General features: G+C 44.8%; 1 protein-coding gene across 1 annotated transcript in view; it reads left to right on the forward strand.

Moving 5' to 3' along the window:
• The first annotated feature begins 1104 nt into the window (after positions 1–1104).
• The window catches only part of LOC307240294 (vacuole membrane protein 1-like), a 40947-nt gene continuing 22042 nt past the window's right edge, over positions 1105–20009 (forward strand). The window contains exons 1-4 of the mRNA XM_080014033.1: positions 1105–1260; positions 8867–8998; positions 17586–17666; positions 18069–18185. Coding sequence (XP_079870159.1) covers positions 1228–1260; positions 8867–8998; positions 17586–17666; positions 18069–18185 — 363 coding nt within the window. The 5' untranslated portion in view covers positions 1105–1227. The remainder of the gene's footprint in view (positions 1261–8866; positions 8999–17585; positions 17667–18068; positions 18186–20009) is intronic.

The raw sequence follows: 20009 nt of genomic DNA on the forward strand, positions 1-20009 counted from the left end.
GTGTAATTTTATATTTTTCTTATCGTCAACATCTGTGGCAATCAAAGCTCCTTATGCTCATAACTCATCTCAACCAACGGACAAAATATATTTTAACAGAGTGTGGATAAAAACAAGGATGACGTATGATATGATAGTATTGAGTGAAATGAACAAAATCCCACCTGTTGAAGTACATTTGAAGTCAGGCCCGCCCACAGAAATGGCTGGACCCCTGAAAAGGTCGAGTGATAGAGTGACTGAGAAATTCTCCCGGTTACACACACAGGGACTCACAGGGACTCACTTTTTGTTTCATTCAATTAGGAAACATAGGAAAAGAAAAGTGTCTACAATAAAAACACACTGTTTTTATGTGTTTTGTTTGGAGAAACGAGGCAGGGACAGCGAGCAGCGACGCGGAGATCAAATGGGCCCTCCGTGGGCTGCCCTAGCGGCTGGGCCCCAGAAGGCTTTTCCCTTTTTTCCCCTCATGGGTGGCCCTGTTTGAAGTACAATGTTGGGTTTTCCACGGTTATAGATTACGTTATTTTAAAAATGAATATTTGTCTTGACCTCGTTTTATTGATTTTATCTTACCATTTGGATTCCTGGTTGACCTTAATTGAGTAAGAGACTGTCAAAGAACACAGAGAGTTGTAAGGACTGGTGGAAAGAGTACTCAACAGCATGACTCGTAGACAGGAACTTTAATAAAAGAAAACAGTCTTTACTTGAACAGCTCACGAGTAGATGAACTATGTTTTTTAATGAGATGATTATTGAATTATACCAGTGTTATCCTTTGATGGTAAGAATAAATCTAAGATATAGACAACAACAAACCAACGTTTTTTCTTTGTCCCTCATGATGGAGTGTGTTGGATGAGTCTTCTTGTTATTTCAATCTCCCCCTTTTGACAGAGGGATATTCCAGTGACTCAAAAACCAGTATTTCCCACAGGTGCACAGACTCCCACCCACGCCCTTTCCATCTCTCTCTCTCACTCTCTCTCTCTCTCTCTCTCTCTCTCTCTTTCTCTTTCTCTCCATCAGGGACCTCACATTGCCTCTGTGACCTTGGCGGCCTACGAATGCGGCTCTGTGGATTTCCCAGAGCCCCCGTACCCGGAGCAGATCATCTGTCCCCAGGCGGAGGGCCTTCTCTCTGGGGCCCCCGCGGTGCCAGGCCAGGCTGTGGGTTCTGGGGCCGGGGCCCTCCAGGGTGGCGTGTCTCTCTGGACCATCATGTCTAAGGTCCGCCTGGAGGCCTGCATGTGGGTGAGTGGCCCCCAGTGCACGCCCTCAGCACCTTTTCAGTTCCAATCAAAGATTCAAAAGATTTATTTGTCACATACATATTGCATGGTTTTTTTGCAACCTCCAGACTGTGCTGGATATAGTACAAATTGAAAAAGTATAAAAAATCTCAAATTAAAATAATAATAATTATTATTATTATAATAATAATAATAATAATAATAATAATAATAATAATAATAAACAGGAATGAGATCGGAAATTAAATTAAATGAAAAAATATATATACACACATATATATATATATATATATAGTATATATTTTATATATGTATGGACATTGTGCAATGTTTCTGTGCAACGTGGTGCAATATTTGAGAACTGAAAAAAATCAAGGAATATATGTGAAACAAAAAAAAAAGTCTTACGGCAATTAGATTAACCCAATAGTATTCTATGTTATGATACAGATCAGTGTCCTTATGGCTTGCCCTTATGGAAGAAGCTCTTTCTGAGTCTCTCTGCTCTGGTCTTGCGGCTGCGGAGGCATCCATCTGACCGCAGCCAGTGGAAAAGTCCAAGGTTGGGATGGTGGGGATCCTTAATAATCATCTGAGCACTGGTTCTGCCTCGCCTGGTGTAGTCCTGCAGGGGGGTGAGTGTCGTCTGGGTGGTAAACTCAGCCAAACGTACCACTCTCTGCAGGGTTTTGCGGCCCTGAGTGGAACGGTACCCATACCAGGCGCTGATGCACCCTTACAGGATGCTCTCGATGGCACCAGACAAGAAGGTTTTCTGGCTCATTTGGGACATACAATTCAGAGGTGAAGGACCTAATAGAACTATAAAACAGTTTAAAAAGAATCCTCCAGAATAATGTATAAAATTACGAAAAAAAAGTTTTTCTCATATTTTTATAATGTGAAATATGTCAGTGGAGCTTTTAGAAAAACAATTAGTGTGTTTTAACATGCATATAACTTGTGCGGCAGTGTTGCACCTGCCGTCTGCAAAATACTTGTTTGGGTTGAAAAGCAGCTTAAGAATATCGTATCATTTAAGAGAGTAAAGTTTTAAACTCCAGTTTTGAGGATTTAGTAAAACTTCCCAGACATTTCCCCTCGAGCTGGAAGCCCTCGGCTCATGAAACGCAAGGTTCTCTCCTGAAGTTGCGCGACAATTCCCCTAAAGATCCTCTAAACAAAATCAGCATGTGAGTTTTGGACTCCTCAGGGTTTCAGAAAAAAAACCTCATCATTTTCCTTTGAACGGACCTTTTGTTTTGTTTTGTTGTAGCAGCATTTCACTTCCTGATTTGTCAACACCTGAACAGCATCACTTCCTGTGCAGCGGTGCTGTTTCCCTCCAGTGTACTCAATGTTGAGTGTCCGTGTGCTATCCAGTACACGGACATTCAACATTGTCTGCAGTGTCATTCATTTGGGCTTTGTAAAACAAATATACACACTATAAATGGCAATGAAACGCAAATGTTTACCAGAAATAAAGTAATCAAGGGTAGCTCTTACTATGCTTTTGGGTATTTTGCTCATACAGACGAAAAATGATCTCTTAATCTGTTAACTGTCTACTGTCTATACTGGTGGGAGATTTAATTGAAGAAATTAAAATCTACATCCAAGTAGCCACATTTATTGTATTGACGGTACATGGAAATGCTGAGGTTCAACTGTACCTACTTGGTTTATTTTGATAAGTTCGTCCAGAACTGAATGCAACAGGTTCATCGTCTTCACAATATTTCACAATATTTGGGACAACAAGGAACTGGGCAGGTCCCCCGAGCACTACATTCCTTCAAGGGCTTTTTTTCTGGCTGTATTCACACCGGCGATGGGGCTTGAGCTTCACTTCCGGGCTACGTTGAATTTACTCTGTAAACCTTCACTGATTCTACCTTATCAGTCCGCCAAAATCTGTTTCTGAACTAATATGAGGCGGGAAATAAACAATCCAGTGACTGAATCTTCACTCATATTAGATCTCCAAGACGTAATTTAAAAGTACGTTCCGACTTTCGCGATGCAAGGCCTCGCATCGGAGCACCGCACCGGGATTTTTTTGTGTCATTCAATTAACGTCAGAAAATAGACTGAAATAAATACATCTACAATAAAAATGCAATTTTTTGTTGTTTTTTATTTTTTTTTATTGCCGCTGAGTGTACGTGGGCTGGTCCGCACCCAGAACGATGCGACTCGCCCGGGAGGACTGTCATCAGTGTGCCGGGGGCGAGGGACCGTGCACTTACTCACTGATGGTTCCTCTTGTGCCGGTTAGTCCCTGCGCTGGAGTAGGAGCTAAAATAGTCCCCCAAGAACGGCGTTCTAAGAACTATGATCGTTCGTAGTTCCTGCAGTGCGGACGCAAAAACAAAAAAGGGAGGGTTCCTCCGAAAGTTCTTCGAAGTATGAAAAAGTTCCTGCGGTGTGAAAACGCCTATAGACTGGAGAGGAGTTGCTTTTGTTTACCCATAACCGTTTCAAGTAGTACTGTAAGTTATAAAGTCATAGTAAGAATAAGTCACAATAAAAAAAGTTTGATGTAAAACCGAATAACCCCACTCCCCCAATATATGCAAAACATACACTATGCAAAATGTCAGATTGAAGAAGGTCAAAGAATGGAATGGACTAAAGTTCCAAAATAGAAGTAATTAGAAGCAATGTGCAATATGATCCAGTCATCCCATCAGGGATGACCTGAAACAAAATAAACCTAAAGCTAAGATAGAACGAATAAATATAAATATAATGGCTGCGGGGTGACAGTTCAGCGGGGAAGAAGCCGTCCTTGAACCTGCTGGTTCCGGAACGTGGGTCCCTTTGCTTGTCTTATCTTATCTCATCCCATACTTGTATATTTTACGTGCCATATCCGTCAAGCCAGCCCGAAAGGTATTAAACCCCTCTCAAGTCGGAGTCTGTACAAACAAACCCGTGTGTCCTTCTACCCAGGAACCCTTTCTGAGGAAGCCCCGATCCTCAGGAGAACCCGCCATCCCTCCCTCCGAGGGAGTTGTGAAGTCCGGAACACAGGGCAGCCGCCGCGGCGTGGGGGCCGTGCGTTGAAGCCCTATTCATTGACAGTTCAGTGACTTCTGGAAAGCCCCCGGCGCCTTACCGCGAATTTCCCCTCATGCAGCGCTGGTCGTTTCACACCTCTAACCAGACGCGCGACCGCAGCGGAAGTGACAGAGCGGTTCCTGTAGTCGCCGCTCCCCGGAGCTTTACTACGGGCGCACTAACTCCACCACTTCATTCTTTACAAGCGACACGCAAGTCACGTCCGCTCCGACCTTTTAGGGCTTCGGCAAACCATGCCGCTGACCTCGGAGTAACTGACAAGCGTTTAACTCAGCATTGTAGTTCCTATCTTCTGCGTGAAATAGGTTTTAAATAGGTTCATATATCTAAACACAATACACACACACACACACACACACACACACATAGAGGTACAAGGCATCCCATATAGGGATGCACATAAATGCTGCTCGGGAACCAGCCTAACCGAGAAGAATCACAGGGTATAGACCGAATGCTGCAAGGACAACATTTAAAATACCGGGATAGACAAAAAACAAAAAACAAAAAAAACAATCAAATACGAGGACGAAAATACCGTGATAGATATGATAAAATACTTAAGATACCAAGAAATGAGCTCAGTCAACCTTCCCCCTTTTCAAAAAAGGTTCAATTAGAATACCAAATAAACGATACGCACGCCCTTCCAGCTTGTGACGGTAGAGTGTCGTCGCCCTCTTTGCCTTTTTTCTCTGTTCTCCGCTTCCTCTTTCTCGCTCATTTTGCCACCGTTTCTGTTTCTGACTTTCCGTCCGATACGCTGCGGTACTGAGAAAAGCGGACGAGGCCCCCCCCCCCCTCCCGGCCGCACTCTGAGAAAGGAGAACTTAAAAACCGCTACGATCCAGTGCGAGAACAAAATAATTTGTCTCCCAAACACTCCAGTTCCAGAGCCGGTGCGTTGCTCAAGGGCACCAGCGGGAGTGTTTTGTTTTTTAAGGGTGGGAGGAAACCGGAGCACCCGGAGCAAACCCACCTGAGGACACGCGTGAATAAGGAAGAAGTATCTCCTTTTTTTTTGTTTTCTCCGCTGCACACCTGCCGAGTGGTTCGACACCCCAGGTGTGCAGATGCTTCCTTGGCGCAGGATCCTAACGGATGCCGAGCGGGGCCCCTCGAAACGAGGCCCTTGAGAGCCGCGTTTTTCAACCCCTGTGCCCCTCGTGTGGAAAATGAGCTTTTGTGTCGCAAGGTCAAACTTGCCGGGCTCCACTCGCTCGCCGGCTCCAGACAGGGCGGGCGGCCAGAGCCTCGCCCCGGAAGTGACGACCGTCCGTCGTGGCCGGAAGGTTTGAATCCTTCCCCGGGATTCGCTCCTTGACGAGTCACCCGGTTGAAACGGGTCGTTGGGTTTTCCCCCGGCAATCCGTTCGCCTGATTCGGTCGGTTTCGCCCAGGGTTCACCCTTTTTTCAGTTTGCGAGTCGCTGATTCGCTCTTTTCTCGTCGGCGTGGCTCCCGACTCCCGCGTCACAAAAGAAGTGTTATGTGCTATGAACTAATCCTTTGCGAGTCTTGCGTCACTCGTGAGTCATGGTAATAAGCACGGTTCTACATGTCGCTGACATTTTTTAGTGGTGAACAGGAAAGCGGTGTCGCGGTGGGAGTATTGGTTTTTTTTTTATTGTAGAAGAGAAAAAAAACAGTGCCCTGGAGCTCGTGACTTGACCTGCCGGAGGCTTTCAGTGCACCGTGCACTGTTTACTCTTCCGGGCATCTCCGATAAACGTATCTGACCAGTCGACGCTCGGCTTGGCGGAACGTCCAATTTGTTTCTGTTTGTGTTTCAAAAGTCCCACCACAACAGACGTCCTGAAGTCTGCCCGAGCGCGGACTGTGCTCCAGTTTTCAGCTCTTCTACCCAGTGTTCCCTCCTTCTTCTCAGAATTGGATGTACCTTCCTCTTTTGTGGCTTTAATCATTTGGGGGACCATGGGTATATCATGTATTTACGAAATTGTGTCGCCGTCGGCGTGAATGCTGTACAGCGGGCATGTCACATTCGCCCTCCTTCGGGGGGACGTCTTGTCGTGAACACCATGTGGGCGATTTCGCGTATGAAGTTTGTACATGGTGATGAGAGCTCCCCATCGCTACACACACACACACACACACACACACACACACACACACACACACACACACACACACACACACACTGCTTTTCTTTATTCTCTTCTAGTGTTCGCTCTTTGATCTACCCTGTCCACTTTAAAATAAAAGCCAGCGTGCAGGTGGACAAATTTTACTGCCCACGCATGCACACACTCACACACGCCCACACGCCCACACGCACACACAAACACACACACACACACACACACGCGGGCACACACACATACACACACACTCTGACGGAGGCTGCTGAATGGAGCAGCTGGCCTCGGAGATTAAGGCCCGTCTGCATTATGAGAAAACTGGCAGATTACATCAAAGGCTGCAGTGCGAACAGGGAACAAGGAGTCCAGATAAAAGTGAGCCTGCCAACTTTTGGGATAACTCCGCCTCCACTCAACGCTTGTTTGGCCGCTTGTTATCAGTGCCATGGCAACTAACTACCTGCTAATCATCTTGCGGGCACAACCACCCAGCCGCGCAACCGTCGCTCGGCAGCAATTAGCCGGTCGCATCGCTCTGGAGGAGATTTTTTTTTATTGTTCTGCGTCGTATTTGTTGTTTTGTATTTTTCGTCCCTCCGCACTAGCTGTGATCTGTGATGCCCACCCCGCCACCACCGCCCCCCCCCCCCCCCACCACCGCCCCACCCCCCCCTTCAAAGACCCAAAGGCTGGGTTTATATCTGCTGTTATCTTAATCTTTTACTTGCCTTTGTAAACATTACCCTAATGAGCTGCAAGCCCGAAACACGCTGTTTCTTGGCTGTTCGTTTTCATTTGTGCTAATTAAGTCTGTAGCCCTCATGTTACCCCCACCCCCCGCCCCCACCCGACTCCCCCTCTTCCTCCCTATCTCGTGCTTCAGTGGAGGTACGAACCCGCTGAACCGACCGATCGCTGTAGCATTTACTCTCCCCATAAATCACTCGCGCGTTCCTCCCGTTTACCCCCCACACACACACACACACACACACACACACACACACACACACACACACACACACACACACACACACACACACACACACACACACACACACACACACCACACACACACACAATTTAAATCAAGCAGGGTCCAGGCCCAAGCGCCAAACTCCTTCAGGGTTTTGGACATCGATATCCCTCCTTCGCTTTCGGCCCCACGTGGGCTTGTTGGTTTTGTCAAAACGCGATGAATCCGACAGATTTGAACACGCAGCTGTTGTGATTTGATTTCTGATTTTTTTCGGTTAAGTAACTCGGGATGCACTTAACTCTGACTTTTGGGCTTTGTTGTTGCCGTTGTTGTTTTAATGTATTTCGGGGGTTTTCTAATCAGTGCCATTTTCTTTCTCTCAAATCTTTTCCGCTTTGCTTTAGCGCTAAGCTCCAAGTTCGAGTTCAAGTTCAAGAGGTCTGTCACATACGTATCCATATGTTCATACATATATGCAGTGAAATGTCATGACATCCGGTGATTATGCACAATAAGCTCTATAAGCTCCCACTGATCATACAAACTCACACCCCAAGCCGTGCCAAAGCTCCTTTTGACGCTGGGTGCGCATGTCGTGGCCTTATTTAACCCCTCGCACAGCCTCTGAGAACCGTGTCTACAAAGTGAGCCCCTGCGGTTTGCGGAACAGATTGAAGCACCTCCCGTTCTCCATGTAAGTCAGCGGGGTGTCTGAATTTGAACTGAAGTCTCCATTTAGACATAAACATTTTTATCTGATTTGGTCGTTGTGGTGTGGTTCAAGCAGCCACACCTGTCTGGGGTCTAGGTAATTGGGCCCGGGATCAGAGGTGGCTGTACGCCTGTTGCTCGTCAGAGCAGTCAATGAGCAACCGGTAAATCCCCCATCCCAACACACACACACACACACACACACACGGAGAGCCTCTATCATGACATGTGTCCATATGCTCCCGGCTTGTTACGTCGTTCCACGCTCTGAAATAAACCGGTGTGTTCGCTACATCTCCGCCTGAGTCTCTGTGTCGGAGGGCCCCGAAACTGCCACTCGGATGGCGTGGGGCAGGCGGAACTGCCACAATCATATTATATCTCACTTTGTGAAGGTGAGTCAAGTGTTTCTGCATCAGTCCACATTCCTGGCGTTCTAAAACTGGAAGCCCGCCGGCTGCTGAACCTGATACCTACCTTCATACTTGAGACCGAACTCTGTCTCAGATTCCCTCAAAAAAAAACCTGGTCTAAACCTTTAAGTATTAAATTGGACTCGTTGATAGCGGCCGACACCCTGGACAATGCATAGAGACAAACTTCTTTGCGAAAATTAGAAGTCCACCTCATCTTTAAGTGACCGTAGGCTCTCTCTCTCTCTCTCTCTCGCGCTCTCTCTCCCTCTCTCTCTCTCTCTCTCTCTCTCTCTCTCTCTCTCTCTCTCTCGAGCAGGGAGCAGGTACGGCCATCGGGGAGTTGCCTCCGTACTTCATGGCCCGAGCGGCCCGGCTTTCTGGTGCCGATCCAGATAACGAAGACTACCAGGAGTTTGAGGAGATGCTAGAGCGGGACTCGTCTGCCCAGGTGACACACACGCGCACGCCCACACGCACGCACACACACACACACACACACGCGCGCGCGCGCGCAGTATGTCTTAAGTGGACAGTATACTACAAACTAAGAAAGATCTGTATGTGTGTTTGCCAGTGAGTGAGTGAGAGAGTGAACAATGCCCTGTTCAGACTCCCCGACTTTGCCCCAATCTGGCCGCCGGCCACATAATATTTGACACTGGCGACGAAAAGCCGCATCGGTGCGTCCTCCCTGTGGGCTCATTAAGTCCGCCGCCGCTCATTAAGTCTGCACAGGTTCGTCGGGTGAGCGACGTGCTGTGAGCTGTCGCCGACGTCCCGTTAATTTCAAAGGTGCTTCAAAATCAGCGACGAGCAGCATCGAGCCAGAGCGCGGGAGGAACCCTGGGGAGGAGGAGTAGTACTACACTGTAGAAGTGTTTGTGGAATGCATGTATCTGTATATTCAAATAAAGGAATAGCACTTCGCTCTTTCGGATGAACCTCTTCATCAATCGATATCAGTATCAATAAAGTTACTTAATATGGCTTTGAGATAAAGAATAAAGGGAATGGTTCAACGGATTATGCATATCTATATTTCCATATTTGTGTTTAGAAATCTGTTGGATTGAGCAGCTTGGTTTTTACGTATTTCATTATTTATTTTAAATATATTTTGTGCATTGTAAGGAGGCTACCGTATTATCTTCCTGCTGTTGGTGCAGTCATGTAACGACGGAAAAGCTTTTTTTTTTCTTTTTTCTTTGCTAAAAAAATGAATTCCCAAGATCGTAAAGCAAGAGATGATTTAACGCGAAATCCCACGATGGCCGGTGCAGCGGTAAAGCTGGCAGCGGCCACGCGTGTCGCGGCTCGGACGTGACATCACCGGAGCTGCAGCGCTGATAAAACCCAACGCCTCATCTGGACCCCACGAAAAACTGCAGAGCGAGTGGGCGAGCGAGACCGAGCGAGGGACGGGCGTCCAGCCTGCGAGAGAGAGAGCGCGAGACAGAGACAGAGATGGGGAGAGAGAAATGAACGGATAATCTACCCATCTTTGGTCTTGGTTCCTGAATTTTTCTCACTTATTCAGTTTTGAAGTGAAGTCCTTGTTAATTCGTCGAAGGAGCGTCGCCTGCTTGGTCTCACATCAGCCTGAAAAGACGGAAGAGCGTTTGAATGACACCTCTGCCGCCTCTCTCTCCATCTCTCTCTCTCTCTCTATATATATATATCTATTCATATATATAGTTCATGCTCCCTTCATACTATCTTTTTTATCTTTATGTCCTCTCTTATCTGTTTCATCCATCTGTGATCTTTCTTTTTCTTCTCTCTGATGATATCGGCTGTGGCAGCCGTACTTAATCTGCGTGTGTGTGTGTGTTTGTGTGTGTGTGCAGTTTAAGTAGTGTGTATGTATGTGTGTGTTTGTGTGTGTGTGCAGTTTGAGTAGTGTGTATGTATGTGTGTGTTTGTGTGTGTGTGTGTTTAGAAAGCATCTGGCGGCAGGTTGCACCAGTAAGAAGCTCTGCATACGGAAGCACTTTATCCTCCCGTCGGTATTTGTTTTACTATCGTGCGGATGTGTGGCGGTTTCGGTGCTTTGTTCCGCTCGCATTGTGTGTGTGTGTGTGTGTGTGTGTGTGGGGGGGGGGGCTTCTCTCCACATCCCGGGCGGTGCTTGTTTCATCAGCCTCTCCAGCCTCCACCTCTACAGCCTCCACCCCTCCAGCCTCCATCCCGCCAGCCTCCATCCCTCCAGCCTCCACCTCTACAGCCTCCATCCCTCCAGCCTCCATCCCTCCAGCCTCCATCCCTCCCGCCAGTGGGGGAACCTGGAGACCGACGCATGGATGTCTTTATCGAAAACAATACACAAAGAGGACAGATCACAGGAGTCGTAGAATGTGAGGAACCAAAATGGAACCCAGGGGGGGCGGCGGACGGGCGGGCGGGGGGAGAAGTTTTGGACAGGAAGTGGTTACATTTTTTGCCGTTGCTTGCGATCGGCAGCTGAGAGCCGGCGTGTTAATCCGTCTCCGCTGGACTCGCTCGCTCTTTCCACTCGAGTCACGGGAGTCGTGCCGCGGGTGCCAGCGGGCTTGACTCAACCCCGCTGGTATTCCTCTGTCCTCCGCGTGCGCACGTCGGCTTCCTGCCGCGAGCGCACGTGATGCTGACCGTTTTTTTTTCTTCTTCTTCTTCTTCTTCTTCTTCTTCTTCTTCTTCTTCCTCCTTTTCTTTTTTCTTTTTCATTCAAGCCTATTCAAGGAAAAAAAAAGCAGTGAAGTCATGCCTTTTCTAACGGCTCTAGACACTGATGTCATTTACGTCATCTCCCGTTTATTTTCTTATTTATTTATTTAAAAAAAATTTTTCCGTTTGGTGTCGGGGCCCTCACTGTCCAAGTGGATCATTTCGGAGGTCCTGTCTGGAACAGAACCGTGAACACTTGTAACATGATAATGAAGTCATTTCCTATCGGGCGGGGGGGTTGGGGGGGGGTATTATTACTCCTTCCGATCTAGCGCGGAAGGGGTTAACAGGCTGTGAATTCCTGATTGCCAACTCCCAGGATCGTATCTCCTGTAACCCAAATCAGAGCCATCTGCGCTGGGCGTGTGCCGGCCCGACACCACCACCACCACCCCCGCGGCCTACTGCACTCAAAGCTTCTCTGTGCTGTGGTTTGCCCAACCCCGTCACATGACTTCTCTGAAAGTCCCCCCCCCCCCCGCCCCACCCCCCTCCTTCCTCCCTCTTCCTCCCTCCTCCTCCTCCCCCTTTATTTCCAGTAAACTGTTTGAAGGAAGGGGGGAGGTGTGGGGGGGGGGGGATGAGGGGGGTGAGTCAGAGTTAAACCAGCTTCCCTTTAACCGCAGCTTGTTAAAGAATTTGTCAACGTGGACTCAGGGGTGCGTTTTGCATGTGTGTGTGCGCGTGTGCGTGTGTGTGTGTGTGTATATATATATATGTGTGTGTGTGTGTGTGTGTGTGTGTGTGTGTGTGTGTGTGTGCGTGCGTGCGTGCGTGTGTGTGTGGATTTGAATTCCTCTCGAGAAAAGGGACCGGCGCGACGGTTGCGTCAGGGAGGGGGAGAGTCGTAATTGCTCCACTTCCTGTGTCAGCGAGCGAGGGCAAGGTCTTGTGAGGAGTTAATGAGATAAACTTTAGCCTCCTCTTCACGTGCACGAGCGCAAGTGCGTGTGTGTGCGCGTGCGTGCGTGTGTGTGTGTGACAGACGAGCAACTGCCATTCCGGAGAAATGTGTGTGTGCACGCGTGCGCAAGTGTGTGTGTGTGTGTGTGTGTGTGTGTGTGTGTGTGTGTGTGTGTGTGTGTGTCCTCTATGTGAAAGACTTTCATTGAGAAAAAAAACGAGAGAGAGAGAGAGAGAGAGAGAGAGAGAGAGAGAGAGAGAAAGAATGTGAGTGGGTGTTGAGTTGTCTATAGGCTGTGCGTAGATTTTTCCTTGTGTGACACTTGGATTTTCCACTCGCTGCAGATCGCATTGTCGTCTCTGTTTGAAGCCCCGTCCCTCGTCGGCACTTCAAAAAGCTACCAAAAACAAACCGTTTGGCTGCCATGGGGTTCTCGCTGTCTCTCCCTCTCTCTCTCTCTCTCTCTCTCTCTCTCTCTCTCTTTCGCTCTGTCTCTCTCAGGGGAAGTCCGTTTTTTTTTATTTAAATAAAACAAAAAAAACAAGAAGAAGTCCCCGAAACAACGTTTCACAGTTAATTAGCAACAGAATGGGGAACATAACCAAAAGGTCGAAGTCACACCCAAAGGCGGGCCCTTGTTTCTCCAATTTGGCCACTAATGGCGGTTGACAGATCGACAAACGATCCCGCTTCTTCCCCATTTCTACCGGTTCTTAATCTGCCGCGAACAGCTACAACCGGCATTTCAAATATGTTTAATATCAAGCGTGCTCAGTCGCATCACGTCCAAAATATTCCCAGCTATAAATACAAGATGCGCTCCAGTGCTGACAGACTAAATGTCAGATGAGCAGGGTTTTTTTTTAATTTGTATTCCTGTTAGTAGTCCAGTCCTGTTTTTGTTATTGTTGTGGGATAATTCCATCGTAAAACCATTACCCCGGATCATTTATCGGCATTATTCACTGTTATTCCACCAACAGGAAACAGGACGCTATTTAATTTCCATACAGCGGACCTCCATCTGATCAATAGATCTCCAAGCAAAAGCTCAGAGACAAACATTCCAAGATGAGATGTATTGTCTCAATGTCTCAGGCACACTTTCCAAATTTCCAATGTCAGAACACAGGAAAAAAAAAAAAATGCTTATTCGAATGATTCCGGTCATCCTGCCTTGTGTCTATTCGAGCAGGACATTCTGTGGTATCCACAGTAAGTGTAAAGTAGTTTTATAAAAAAAAAAAGGGTGTGGTGTTTAGATGGCGCCATGCGGGGTTAGAGTGCTGAGTAAAGCCTCTAACTGTGACTGTGCTTCCATTTAAAAAAAAAAAATAAAAAAAATTTCCCCCGTAATGACGCTGCACCCTTGACAAGATCTCCCCGAATGTAATTGCTGCTGAGCCCAGCCATGGAGGCTGCTGGCTCGTGAGGATGGGGGCGAGGGCTGGAGGAGGGTGGAGGTGGCAGGCGGGCCTGGCGAGGTGCCTGGCGGAGATGGTGATTTTCCATAAGCCGCCAAACAACAGAGTCTGGATGTCTGAACCTCCGCCATCGCAGATCCACGCTTCCACCGCTCCGGGGAGAGTCCTGCCGCCGAGGCCAACGCCAGTAAATCACCGCGTCACGCCCCTTTAACCACCACCCCCTTTCTGGGACACACTCCGTTCACACTGGGTCGTCGAAGGCAAAAAGAAAAAAAAAAAAAAAGCTTGAATGCAGATGAATTAATGGGGAGAAATATGAGTGTGATGATGTCATGGGATAGATGGGGGGGGGGGACGCTCCGGGACGCTGATTGGCTTTGACTGCCTCTGTCCACGGCACAGCGCCCTGCGGGTTGCTAGGTATGGCCGGTCCAGACACAGTAGTGCACGGCGGTTCGGCTGTAAAAACCGTGCACATTCCTTCCCCTCAGACAGCCACTGGTTCAACACACACACACACACACACGCACGCACACAAGCACACACACACACACACGCGCGTGCGCACGCACAAACACGCACGCACACACACACACACACACACACACACACACACACACACACACACACACACACACACACACAGGGACATGAGGCTGGAATTAAACAAGCACCATCCGCAGAGGAACCCTCCCTGATTGGCTCACAGTTTGAAATTCTTCCTCCAGCATCGTCCAATCGGATTCAGCGTCCCCACCCCGTCTCCCCGTCCCCCCCAACCCCAACTTATTTGGCGGCCTCCCTTGTCTCTCAGATTTCCCGTCCGCTCGGTACAGTACTGGGTCTGGTGGCCATATTTGGTAAGGAGCTTGGAACACGGGCCCCACCCCCAAACTCACGCCTCATTTTTCCATTATTTGTCAGAAACAAAGGCCTCTCATGGATAAACACTGGAAAATTGATTTCTTTTTTTCCTGTTTGTGGTTATGAGCTGAGAAATGGGTATCTTTGTTTGCTATTATACATATATGTATATTAAAGGAGGAAATCTGTTGAATTTCCGCCAATGGAATGATAAAATACTGACCAATATTCACCAATGACACCCTAATATATCTACTTATAAATTAAAGGAAATTGTTAAGCATTGTTCAATTAGCAATTACATCCTAATAAATATAGTATCTGCTTATAAGTGAAAATGAACGATAAAAGATTGCCCCATTATCAGCAATAACACCCTAATGAATCGACTAATAAATTAAAGTGAATTATAAAATACTGTTAAATCACTATCAATAAAATCCCTAATGAATCTACTGATAAATTAAAATGAATTATAAAATACAGATCAATAACACCTTCATATATATACTTCAAAATTAATTTAATTTATAAAATACCATCCAAGTATCACAAATAACACCCTAATGAATCTACTGAGAAATAAAGTGAATTATAAAATACTGTCAAATGATCACCAATAACACCCTCATTTAATGCTAATTTCATTGAGATCAATATGTTAAGTAATATGTAATTGTAATCATAAATAGGTGTTAGATTTTGTCTAAAGAATACAACATAAGTGGTCATTTGATTATTAAGGCAGACATTTCAAAGCATCTCATTTATCAAGTTGTCGAATTAGTTGCTTCGTTATAGTTTAGAATCAACATCCAGGTTTAGATGGCAATGATTTTCATCTCACAATAATTAAAATGTATTTGTCCAAACAATTTAAAAAGAGATATGGTTGTTAAAAAGGGTTTTATTTTATTTATATTGGTAGTGAAGACACAATGAATCCCTGGAAATGTATAACCTAAATTATGTATTTATAACGCATGTTTAACAAATCAATAGCATTGTAAAATAAAGGCTTAAATTAATTAGACATTAAACCTCATTAAGATTTATTAGGATACGAATATTCTTCTTTCCTGCTCTTCAGGGCAAATAATTTCAATCTAACAAAAACCTTTTGTATGTTGAAAACCATCTCTAATCCAATTCACACAATAACATCTCTTAAACATTATATACAATTTCAATTAATGTTTCAGAAATAAAACCGTATTCATTTACAATTAAATAAGACTTTTAGGGATAGGATTTGGTTACCGATGGCACCCGTCAAAAGTAACAAAAGCTTTAATCAAACTCTGGCAAAACATATTTATACATAATTTAAATATATATATAATTTCTATATTATATATATATATATATATATATATTTTTTTTTTCTATATTTTATTTTCAAATTTCTGTTAATTACCTAGAAATAAGTTGTGACAGCCGCCACCTCCTCCTCCTCCAGCCATCGATCGGGAGGATCCACAGGATTCCTCCTCACTTCCCAGAACTGTTTGAAAACAACATGTAAAAAGATGAAGGCCCCTCTTCCCAGAAAAGGTATATTCAGGAGAGAAATGTCTGAAAAGACTCTTTTGTGGAGCTGTCAGGGAGGGACGGGGAAAAGCAGCAGAATTAGTGAGTCACAGCAACGGCCAAAGAGTCCCGTTCCCGCTTTTCCCAATGATAAAGGGGTTAAGAAGTGACCAGTGTTCATCAATTTCCCAGAATAAAGTAACAGATTTTTAAGGAGTTTGTGGTGATTTCTGCAGAAACGATAAGGTATTTGCAGTGAGAGATCTATCTGTCTATCGATGGATCTATCGATCAATCTATCTATGTATCTATCTATCTGTCGGTCTTTCTGTGTATGTCTCTGTCTGTCTGTCTTATCTATATGTCTATATACTTTGAACTCTCTCTATGCTTTAAAAGAGATTATTTGACTTACTTGGTGAATTGTTCCCAATTTCCCAATTTCAAGTTTAAATACTCCCCAAATAAATACACCATCAACACAAGTTGAATTTTTTAATGTGTAAATATCTGTATGTAGTTATTTTAAGGTCTTAAAATGTGTTTTAATTACATTTAAAGCACATACACCCTTTGTCTGTTTGTTAAAAGCACATTTATACACTGGAAAAAACCCTCCAACCAATTACTTAGTAATATTGATATTAATTGGTTAAATAATTAATTTACTCTTGTTTTTGTATTATTTTCCTGATTACTTATTAATATTGATATAAGTGTGTTTAATAATTAATTAAATCTTGTTTTTGTTATCTTTTCTGACTTGTCTATATTATCATTGTCAAATATAGTTATTACTCTAATAACTCAGTATATTTAGATTCACAGTAAAATATCAAGGGCACTCTACTGTGAATTATTGCTCCGTCTTGGCTGCCGCACCTCTGCAAACAATTAGAAATAAATAAAAAAAACAAAACATTGTCAGTGGCTGTAAATGAATTATTCGTTTTGCTTGTACGTGCCTGTATTTTTAGATATGAATTGGATCGAGGCTTTCCCCCCTGCAGCACTTCACCTCCACCCTGAGATCAATTTTTCTAAATGATAGTTTATCCACAGCCAGAGACGATGAAATTGTAGATGTTCCTAAATGATCTCTTTCTCATTCATTAACTTTTTTTTGCTGCTGTTGTTGTTGTTGTAATAATGGAATAGAAAAAGTTTTCTTTCTAATCAACTTTCTTTCAACATCGTGGCAGAATCCTAACGGTTGATTTCACACACATTTGTGACCTCATCTTACGGGGAAATCACACAACATAAGCGTTTCACTTTAAAAAAGTCAACATATTTAGTTCATATTTATTTCACCCGATCTGATGTAACACTTCACCGCCAAATATCACAGCGATACAGTGCTCACCCGAGGGGAAATTTTGGGGAAATAACAATGAAACTTACACAGTTGATAAGTTTATAATGTGAATAGCAAGTCAACGAGGGTATTTGACTGATTTCTAACACTTTGCGTGGTCCAGAGAAATGATCGGGGACGGTTTGAACCTGGTTTTTTCGTTGTGAGAGAGCACGGTGTGACGCTCGTAACTGAAAGTTGTCTCGATATTTATACGCATATTAATCTTTTATTTGCCCTGTTCTTCCAGGACTTGGGCTCCAGAGCGAAGCTGGCCGTGCAGAAGCTCATTCATAAAGTCGGTTTCCTGGGAATCCTCGCTTGTGCTTCGGTAAATTCAACGAAACATTGAGGAACCGGCTCCTTTAACTATTGTTCATATATAATAATTCACCTGGAAGGAGTATTGGTGTATTTCTTTTCAGTTAGAAGAAAGGTAAATGCCAAGTCGATAAGCTGACGCACAAAAAAATGCGGAATAAAATATTTCAATATATAAAAAGTGACGTAGACACACACTGACTTTTTTTGTGTCTGTGCGTAATCATAATTATAATACCTAAATAATAAATCCCTAAAAAGCATAGATACACATTTATTTATTTCGGAACAAGCTAAATAACATCCTATTTCCCTGACGTGAATTGATAAACCACGATTTAATGAATAATCTCACAACGAATAATCATAACAACAAAAACTCATCTTCTTCTTCTTGTTCCTCTTGCTCCAGATTCCTAATCCCCTGTTCGACCTCGCCGGGATCACGTGCGGACATTTTCTGGTTCCCTTTTGGACCTTTTTCGGGGCGACGCTGATCGGGAAAGCGGTGATCAAGATGCACATTCAGGTGAGTTTTCACTTCCGTCCGCGCCTCGACGCGGGTACATGAGACCAAACGCCGGCCGCTCGGCCGCTCGGCCGCGTTTCCCGATCTGTCATTTCTCCGGGTTCGTCTCGTCTTCGTGCGTCCATTTTGTTTATCTAGCTTTTACCAGCGGACCGTTGAAACATGTTCGCCAGATTGGTGGAATTAGAATCCAACTGAGGTTGATGCTTTGCATGCGTTGTGAGCGTGTCCCGTCCTATGTTTGCTGATCTACCTCATCTCCTACAATGTGCTTTCTCAATGAATTGACTTGATTTGGGGTTTGATGGAGTAACAACACGACGGTTGGCTGGTATTTCCAGAAGGTCGATATGTCTATTTGTGTGTGTGTTCTTTGGATATTTGTTTTGGGTTAAATGTCATCTGAAAGTTTTTATTAGTTTGTCTGAAATTTAACAGCAGTGTCGAAACGCTCAGTTAACTAACTGTTCAAAAAAAAAAATAATCATGCACAGCGGCCTTGTGTCAGTCAACTGCCACAGAGGCGGCCATTTTGTGCAGCCGGCCGGCGGCCATTTTGTGCAGCCGGCGGGTGGCCATTTTGTGAGGTCGGTACAGTGCATTGTGTGTACTGTACCAAAGACACTGTCGTTGTTACACTGGAGAACAATGTGAAAGGAGGAGGATAACGGGAGTGAACTCTGATTCCAATCAGACTTGCTTTTTCCTCCCCCCCCCCCCCCGGAATGTAAAACTTGGAGGCGCTTGAAAATAGTGAAAATCAGCGTCGAACGTTTCATATTCCCGACGAGCGCCTGGAATTTCCCCGGTGCCGGTGAGGAATCCGGCAGGAATGCAGAAGCGTATATATAAGTGATGATGTGATTAGCGTGATTAGCTCTGTCGTTTCGACCCAACAGTGGAGCCGGCCGCTGTGAGAGCAGACGGAGGGGGGTCCCAGTCGGGTTACGCCCCGGAGAGTCATTGTTCCTGTTTGTTCTGCTTCTCTTTGTGGGGGAGATACGTTGTCCCTGGGTGGTGAGAGGGAGGGAGGGAGGGAGAGATGGAGAGAGAGAGATGCTACCGTAGCTCCAAAAAACATCTACACCTAAGTGTAGATGTATTTGATAGATAGATAGATAGATAGATGGATAGATGCATTGATAGATTATCCATCGCCGGAGAGAGATTGCAGTGTCACAGCAGCTCACATACAAAAATGAGCAATAATAATAATAATGATAATAATAATAATAATAATAATAATAATAATAATAATAATAATAATAATAATAAAGCGATAGAGTAAAAAAAGAAAAACTGGAAGATTCACAACTAACCAAACAATTTACTGTACCTACAAAAACTAAGCCTAATGATAAACAACACGTATGACCCCGAAAAGTAACCGATGAAGAATAAAGAAAAAAAAAATCAAATAAAAAATGACCTTAGAAGTAAACCAGAAAAAAATGTGGTCATATACAATAACATATGGAATGAACCTGACAGGGAAGCAGAAAGATAAACCTAAAAATAAAAATACACACTCAGTCGTCATTATCGGACTTGACAGTACTTCGTTGACCTGACTAAACTTTGCGTTGTGAAGAGTCACAAAGGTGGCTAAGTCTGAATAACCTCACAATCGGAATTAGGATCTGTTTATTTGGCCAAGCACATTTTCATATCAGGAATTTGTCTTGGCAAGGGTCGGCACATCGCTGTGTAGACAAGTGGCATAAAAACAGCTTTAACGGTTAAAAAGAAGAAAATATGCAAAAATGAAAAGAATATACTAAATGTGTTATATGCACAGTATCAATTAAATTGAAATGCTACAGT

The sequence above is a fragment of the Zeus faber genome (assembly GCF_960531495.2).
Source record: "Zeus faber genome assembly, chromosome: 14".
NCBI classification, from domain to species: Eukaryota; Metazoa; Chordata; class Actinopteri; order Zeiformes; family Zeidae; genus Zeus; species Zeus faber.